The sequence below is a fragment of the Notothenia coriiceps genome, unplaced genomic scaffold (assembly GCF_000735185.1).
Source record: "Notothenia coriiceps isolate Sejong01 unplaced genomic scaffold, NC01 NC01_scaffold00035289, whole genome shotgun sequence".
Lineage (NCBI taxonomy): Eukaryota > Metazoa > Chordata > Actinopteri > Perciformes > Nototheniidae > Notothenia > Notothenia coriiceps.
Window position 1 is genome coordinate 28829 of NW_011367990.1, and position 9166 is coordinate 37994.

General features: G+C 43.6%; 1 protein-coding gene across 1 annotated transcript in view; it reads left to right on the top strand.

Moving 5' to 3' along the window:
* Positions 1 to 2473: 2473 nt before the first annotated feature.
* LOC104962716 (PH domain leucine-rich repeat-containing protein phosphatase 1-like) overlaps positions 2474 to 9166 on the top strand; it is a 27002-nt gene continuing 20309 nt past the window's right edge. Inside the window, exon 1 of the mRNA XM_010791209.1 lies at positions 2474 to 4481. Within this exon, the coding sequence (XP_010789511.1) occupies positions 2855 to 4481 (1627 nt within the window). The 5' untranslated portion in view covers positions 2474 to 2854. The remainder of the gene's footprint in view (positions 4482 to 9166) is intronic.

A 9166-nucleotide genomic window follows, 5' to 3' on the forward strand; every position in this document is an offset into this window, starting at 1 on the left:
AAATGTAATGAGCAAGCAAAATAAGTGCATACGAGGATGTGAATATTGTTTGAGACAGCCTTGCAAAACTAAACCTATTCTTTAATGTGTCACTTTCTGTATACTTTTTGCATCTCCATGATTAGGCTACAAGAAATATAAAACCTCTTCAATCTCAAATGAGCACTTTCAATTATGTGAACTGGGAAGAAAAATATGTAATGGGTCCAATACATTTTCTGCAGGCATTCGACGAGTCAAATTCCACCTTTTTCCCTTAATAACTTTATGCTAAATTCACATGCAACTACTGAGGCGGAATTAGGTTTGAAATTGGAACAAATGCGCATTTAGGTAGGACAAGTAGGCTATATTGAAAGCCTGCATGCATCAAATGGTTGACAAGGTGTCATCACTCCTTGTTCTAACAGGTTATGACTTGAAGATAAATACTCATTCACATAGGGGAGAGTGGGGTAAGTTGAGCCATTTTTTTGTTATGCTGTCCTCTAAGCAAGGAGAAATGACACATAGTAAAAATGAAAAAACACCTATAATTCAGGATGTCTCCTATCAATGGCAATGATAATAATTAATATTTGATCAAGGACAATGAAAATATTACTTTAAAAGCTTGCCCCGGGTTAGCGGTAAGTTGCCCCCGGGTTAGGGGTAAGTTGATCCAGGTCAGGGGGTAAATTGAACCACTGTATCAAACCTGGGCATACCTGTTCAAACCTGGGCATACCTACAACACATCTTAAAGGTAACTATACAAAATAAATAACAAACCAAATGCAAGCTTAGTTTTTCAAATATTTTTAATATAAATTTCGATTGAATTGATTGATTTTTTTTTAACATGTTAAAAGGAAAAGTAATCATACAAATGGTGATACAATTTTATACATNCTGCACAGTGTTATATTTTCACAGCTCAGTGTCAGTAAATATTGTGCGGTTAGTATTGGACTACAAGATAGATGCAAGCCTGTACAGGTGGAGTTATTTAAAGCATAAATGAGTGGGTTGGGTTCTGGAGGTGTGGTTAGCAATTTTGCTTGGTTGGCGTGGCCTGGGCCTGGTGATGGGGGGGCCCCAATTTGATATCTTTTCACGGGGCCCAAAATCCCTGGCGGCACCCCTGCCCATGGTTCACTTTACCCCAAAGCCACCATTTTAGAAAAAAATAGCCTAGCATTAAAATTCAGTCATCTTTAGCTTAATGATTCACATGGTTTAATACGCTGCCAACACAACATATACAATATGTGTTTAAACCTGGATACTTTTTTTTTGACATGACAGCCTATATAGCTGACATCTAGAACATTTACTTTGACAAGCAAAAAACGTTTTTTTGTAAAAATGTTTACTTACCAGACCACAATGAGTATCTCTCTTTCACAGGCAATGAGAAATGGGTGGAGCTTGCATAATTTATGGTCACTTGATTACAACTATAAGGCGTTGCCTGGGTACAAGGGGTGGTTCAATTTACCCCCTTCTCCCCTACAGGTCCGGAAACAATTAAGAGACCAGTCCACATGTTTCTTAAATCGCAATCTCTACATAGGGCAGCAATTCCATTGCAGTGTCTGTTTAATTTCTAACACAGAGAAATACTGTCAGTAGTTTATGGAATACAATAAAATACATTTTCATTTTACTCAAACAAATAGATAGTAAAACCAGAGAAACTGATAATGCAGCAGTGGTCTCTTAATTTTGTTCTGAGCTGTATCTGAATAAGTTGCAGCATTTGCACCAAAGCCAGAGTGCATTTGACGAATTATTTTTGGATTTGCAAGTCTTATAATAGTAGGCTATTACCCCTTTGGCTAAAACTAAATTAGAAAAGATTGACCTGAAAAAGACCAGGGTCGTTGCGTCCTCAACAGGAAAAAGGTCAAGCTTTGCGGTTTGCTCCACTAGATGGCGAGAAACACAATAGAATAAAAGCATGTACACCGAGGGGCTGTATGGCCTTGTGAAATGGCGTCCTGATGAGATGGTGCTGAAGTTATTTGCCTCGTCACCACTAGTGTCAGATAAATAAACCTATAGCGATGTTGCACATTGCGATGCATCATAATTGTATTAAAGTTAATGAACAACCCATTGTGTGTAACTTCTAACGGACGTAACACAGATAAATGAGGTCAACGACGCAACAGTTGACTGCTGATACGTTTCCGCAGCGTATGCAGTAGCTTAACTTGATCAGGCTACTAGCGGTATGCTAGTTTAGCTTCCTTCACACCAAGATAACACTACAGCAGATAAGAGGACGCACTTCGGAAGCTGCACACCAAACACTTTATACGAGCTATGTTTACGCCCCTCGTCTGTTCACCGCCTCACTTGACTGAAACTAAAGAAAAGCTTCATGGGAAATGAAGTCATTACATAATGTCTTCCCTGCAGCTGCGACAGCAGGGCGCTTTCTGGCTCAATACACTTCCCACAATGCACTGCGTTGTTGTTAGCGACCCCATCTTGTGTCCTCCTCATGAATATATATCAGTCAGTATTTGCGTAGGAGGTCGGCCGACGTTCATTTCATATTCCAGCACTGTATTTCGGTCCAAATGGGACGCACAGTCACGTCTCCGCCCTGATCTGTCCCCGCGCGCCCAGCCTCTTCCAAGCGAATTTCATCGGTAAAATGTTTGTTTGGAGCAGCGGAGGAGACTCCGACGGAGAAAGGAAGGCAAGAAGTGAATGACTACTAGTGGAATAAGTCAGCAACACCGCCCAGTCGGCGGATATTTACCACGGTGGGCACGCTTTTTACGGCTTTTAAATGTAGACGTAGGTGTAACCAAGTGCGCACCGTTATTTATTTAGAGAGGGGGACTTTTCATTGGCAGAGATGGAAAGTGTGCAGACTATCGCTGAGGATGGTGCGTCGGATAGAGGCGCGACCAAGTTAATGAAGAAGCCCAGCGGACTGTCTGTCGCCCGGGGGACTCCAGCGGATGATGGCGGTGGACATTTGGCACCCTCCCGCATTGAGGCAAAGAACGGGAATAGCGTTTCTCATTCCGCCACTTCAGCGGGGTCTAGTGCGTCAAAGCGAACTGTAGCGTCTAATGGCCGGGGCTCATCCAACAACTCCAGCTCCCTCCTGTTGAGACGGAGACGCTTGAAGAGGAACCTCTCCGCCGCAGCTGCAGCCACCGCCACCTCAGCTGTCACCGCCGCCTGCGGCGCCAAGATGAACTCGGCCCTTTCCTCTGCGTCTCTACACACTCGGAGTCTGGATCGGAAGACTCTGCTGAAACACCGACAGAACATGCAGCTGCAGCCCTCCGATCGCGAGTGGGTGAGAGCAGATCTCCACCGGGGCTCCATACACGTCCACGACCGACTGACGCCCTCATATCCCAGGCCGGTTCTTTGCACTATGGACACCACAGCCGGCGAGGTCGCGCTACGTCTGAGTAAACTCTGCAGTAAGTCGAGCTCTGTCATGCGCATTTTTTGTAAAGATAACCCTAAGACTGACCAAAATGGCAACTGCAATGTGAAGTATGATTATAACGATGACCCATGCAAGGTGAACGAAGACTTAAGTATAAAATGCAACCACCTGACTCCCCATGAATCCACTCAGTTAAGGGGCCATCCAAGTGACAGGTTGAGACTGCTGCTCATGGAGAATGCAAACGAGAGGCAAAAGCAACAGGACGTTGATGGGAAACTTTTCAGCCCGGAGTCAGAGTCACAAGACAACATAGCCTGTTCACTGTCAGATTTAAATTCTAACTCCAACATGGATACCCCCAATGATGATGACTCGGAGCACAGGAACTGTTTAGACAGCTATGGATTAAATTCTGGCTCTGATGTGGAGAGCAGTGCTTTTGATGACCTGAGCTCCGGGGCCCGGCTCAGCGAGCACAGGGACTCCCTCAGCGATGACATGGTGCTGGGCACAGAGGCATCCATCCTCAGCCCCTCGTTTGATAGTGCAACAGAGGGCCACGACATGTACGGCAGCTCCTCAGACGAACTGGACCTCGACTGTCCTGCGTCGAGCACAAGCATGGACCCCATCTCGCAGCATCACACGAATGGAATCAGTGCTGTCACTGCCAACTACACTCAGTGCAACATTGGACATTTAAACGACATGGCTAACAATGTGGGACCAGATAGCAGACTAAACCCCCACCGTCTGGGCAGCCTGCCACCCAGCAGTAGTGCCGGCTCATTGTCAAGAGCCTGTTCTACAGGTAATACACCTGATATCCAAGACTGTGGCCAAGGTGATGTGAAATCAGGGCTGACAGCAGACCACAATGGAGGTTGCTCTGATCCCTGCCCCACACTGTATGTTCAGCTGCATGGTGAGGCTGTCAGGAGGCTTAGCCCAGATGAGAGGCCTCTGCAGATCCAGAATGACTTTCTCTTTAAGCTTGGATTTAAGGACCCGTGGAGAGTTCAAGAGGAAGGGCTTAACACTGAAATTGGCTCCTTGTTACGTTTCTATGCAGGTAAGTGAAATGATGCGTTCAGATCACATTCTCTCATGATCAGGTTTCTACTCATTCTGGGACTTGCCTCCTCTGTTGCACACTACGTAGTTTGGACTGCAGATCCTTATTGTTGATTGTAACAGGTTGGCAGCCTCTATCACAAAATGAGGCAGGTGCAAACATGCAGGTGTATTATAGAGTAGAGCAGCAGTGTATTTAGTTTCTTGCTCGTCATTTCTTTTACTAGGAGGACAGAGCATGTTCTTCTTTATTTGATCACTGACCGAGTGTTGGGTGCACAAAGTTAGTGGCATTATTCCAAAGCCTCAATGTTTTAAATTCCTGATGGACTGCAAACAGCAGGTATACATATTTGTGATTTTGTTTTACACACATTGAATGCTTTCAGGCAAAGTGAGTGCTGTACAAGATCTTTGCTAATAACGGCAACAGCATTTCAATGGTTATTATTAAAAGTGTGTTATCCTAAGTGCACTTCTCAGTGATGACTTAACTTTGCTGTGGCATGAATGGGTCAGAGCGAGGTCATATTCCAAGATCTACCAGATTGACCTTGCCTCAGGGGCTAACTTTACATTTCAAGTGTATTTTTTGTTTCGTCTGTCCCGGACTGTCATTGTCGGACCATAGCAGAACACTGTGCTCCCATCGACACGCATGACATCATCACAAAGCCATCACCACAACTTATGGTGCTCAGACATGGGGCCCTTTCCGGCTTTTGCCCCATTATCATCCTAATGAAAAGGCTGAATGCCTTTGTGGTTGGATGGAGAGTAGGGGTGGGAGCGGTATGGCTGGGAGGACCATAAACCCTCTCTGTGTACCCAGTGAATTCTGGTCATTGAGATGCTGCGCAGTGCCTGTCCTATTGGCATCTAGCATGGCTACTGTCACACTAACTAACTGCCTGCCAAGCTGGGTTAACGTGCTCCTCCAAAGCTCAGGAAGCCCTTTTCTTCAGTACGCCACTGCCTCCAGCTATTACTGCTATTGCTGTTGCTGCTTGGGGATGTGATATGGGGAGAGGGAAACTAGTGTCTGCTGAGGACAGTTGGTGAGAAACTTGTTGTTGGGGCTGAATTATGTAAAAGAGAGGCTATAACACTCTCTAGCTTCCTGTCCAAAGAGGCTGTTGAACCAGAGATACTTAATATGAACACGAAAATGGCCACATATGCCCCTTTTCACTTTCGCAGTCACATGTGCATTGTGCCCTTTCGTGCTTTTGAATACTAACTTGCTTCAGGTAGAATGATTTTCATTTAGATTGCATCATATGGCAGACTAGAGCTCTTATAGATGGATGTGCAATTTAAGGGAAAACTAATGAATCCTACATGAGCATGTGCAGTCAGCTGAGCTCAAACGGCAGCAGCAACAGCCAATAAAGGCGGGCAATTGTCGACCTGATGCCCTTCTCATGGCAACGCCTCCACATCCCATGTGAGACAGCTTAACTGTGGTCACCTGAGCTCACTCACCAGCCCCCCCCACACACACACACACACACACACAGATGAATGCACTGTAAAGAGAAAGCATTGCTGACTTGTGACTTATCTGGTCTGATCTTCTGCCCTCTCCTTACACGATGGAGGCATGTGAGGAATGTACGCTGGCTCGTCTAGAATGTCAGGCACGTCTGCTGAGGAGGAAGTGGAGCAAGGGTGTTGGGGAGGGGTGTGCGAGGGGATACCGCACAGACACACATGTTGCTCTGGCTTTGAATGGTAGTCCTGCCTAGATAGTGGAGACAGTCCCAGTCTCAGCTGACTTGCTGGCTGACTCTCGGGCGCAGCTGCCACAACTGTAGACCTCAGTCACACTAAGGGCCTTTTTGTCTGCACGCCTGTGCATGCAAAGTGGCCTTTGATACAGGAAGTCCAGTATCTAAACTGTTTTATTCTTTAGTTGCTCAATAGGAGCACTGTTTGCTTTTATTACTATATGACCTAGATATTAAGTACATGAGTAACCGGTAAGTAGTATCCTACATCTTTTAATAAGAATGACAGGAGAGGTTCTCAGTATGCAGCAGGAGAATGATGTGATGAGGCTGTTAATTCAAAGTGTTGCCATGGTGCATTTGGCTAGATCCTTTGGACAATGCAGAGGCCAGTTTAACTTTGAAGGGTTCAGGTCATGGTTTGAGTGTATAGACTCTGCAGTGGCCAGCTGAGAGAACTCACTTTGCCCTGCTAGACACTCAAACATGCACACATACACATACACATGCACATGTACAGAAGGCTGCCTAGATCAAAGGGCCGCTGTCCTCTTTGGCAGGCGGACGAGTGATCCTTTCAGAGCTGCCCACACAGGAACCTCTTGTTATGCCTAGCCAGCTTTATTAGAGTTTGAGTACAAGGGAGAAGGGTAAAAAAAAAAAACACGCACTCATATAATCAATACATGCACATTCTTTAGCTAGGAGGCCAAAAATGCCATGGCACTAAATAAAAGTACACTTCCTCACAGATAGTACTAGTGTGTTTGTCTGTGTAGACTTGCAAGAAAAAAGGAAATGGCACACTGAACCCTAACACACCGTTGGCACAGGGGTTCCCTCAAGGCGGAGGACCTAGAGTTTTTACCAAACCAAAGCAGTGCAATAAATAATTTAGATTGATTAGCCTACTCAGCTTTACAAACTCTCTCATCCATGCACTCCAGCATACCCACTGCTTTTTGTGAGTGTTCCACTTACCATGTAAAAGTTGAAATGTATGCTTTTAAAAGCAGTTCCATGTAAATTGTGTGTGAGTGTTGTTAAGATGCCTTTTTTTACAAGCGTAATTAAGGATCACTGGCATACACTGGCCTGCAAACTGTAAAGGTATTAATTCCTTCTCAGCTCCACTCATATTTATAGCTCAAGCATCTGTGACACAAAGTCAGCCTCGATAACAGTTTTCTGCGCCCAGGTATTTTACCATGTTGTTTTCAGAACCTGCCTGCAGGTGAACTTAGCAGGAAGAAATGTCTGTGCAGAACTAATACAAGCAAAGATATTTAAAGGAATGTTGCAGATAATAACTTGGCTTTAAGTGAAGTGAATATACCCGCTTACAGCTTGGGATATTCATAATTTGGTAAAAGTTGTAATTTCACAAATGTTATGTGATCATGAGTAGTATAAATATAAATAGTTTCTTAGTTTCTCAAAATAGAATATATTACACCTTTTTTATTACCTCTTTTTTTTACAGGTTGTAAAGTTTTCTTAAAACAAATGGTGATGTCATGCTTAGTGCCTCACTTGTACTGAGTTGCTTATTTACAAAAATGTAATAATCTGCTGGCCAAAACAGTGTGTGTACATTGAGACTTTGAAGGAAAAATATCATTTAAATGTGCGCCTGCTTTTAAATTGTTACTGAATTAAAAATGTAATCAACATTAGAATCAATAAACAAGAGAACAATCTCAGTGTGATATGATGTTCCATGTCGACACGAGATGTTTAGGTTATAAGAAGCGAAAGAATACTTCAGTGACTTTAACAGCTTAAAGGTATCTGAGTTCAGGACAGTATCTTTCCACTCTTTCCTCGAGCCCTCAGAAGAGGCTGCGGTTGGTGACGTGATGACTTAAGGACTCGGCAGGTTTAACGGCTTAATGACGCTCCAAACTTTCTCCAGCAGGCTGTGGCAGCTTTTAAGCAGAGAGCCACTCACTCTTGTCTTGTCTGTGCCACGATGCTTTCTTCATACAGTCATCACGCCAGATTGCTCTCACACTCACATCTCTATGAAAACGTTCTTTCGAGGCAGATGGAGAACAGTCTGTGCACATTTTGTCATTGTTTAGTTGTTTGCTTCTTATGATCGGTCACTGGTTATCCTGATAACAATATGGGGTTCCCTGCCATTGGATTAGTTTGAATGAATATAGCCGTTTAAATGATGTGTGACTATTCTCAGTGATTTATGAATTGCAATATTAAAGTGTCAATGTCTCTTGAATCTCTAAAACTCTGCTTATTTGACCAAAACGACAGCCTCTTCATACATGCCAACACTTCTTGGAGGACTTTGCAGAAGGGAGGCCTCATCTTGTCTCACATCCATGTCCTCGCCTGAGAGCTAATGATCTTTCTACATGGCCTATTGCTGAGTCATTATGTCATTGTCTAATCAGATTTCACATGTTCCAGATCTCAAACCCAATATGCGTTTGTCGGTGGCTTTTGCATTATCTACACCAGTGGTTCCCAACCTGGGGGGTGCGCCAGGCCTCAGATGATTTTCGGTCAAATATCATATTTAGACTTTTTTTTTTTTTCTTTAATTTTTTTTTACATATAATTGTAAAACAATACATGATTGTCACTAAAAGCCTTGTCTCTACATTACAATAAAATATAACAAATAATTGATTAATTCATTTGAATAACAATTCAAGTTAGTAGCTATTAAAGGCATAAAAAGACAGACATTTATAATTCTTTCTTCAATAGGAAATGTTTCTTCTGCCCGTAAAGTGTCCAAACCGGGCTTTTCTNTCCAAATGAATTAATCCTAAATCCGATAACCATCAAAGTCACTCCAATAGTGCTCCTTAATTACGCTTTCATCCTCCTTTAACAAAATACTTCACATTCATCCAGTTTGTGACAGTAGTAGTAGCATTTGTTGACACTTTTAAACTTTAATTGCCGCTGTTGTGCCCCCCCCCCC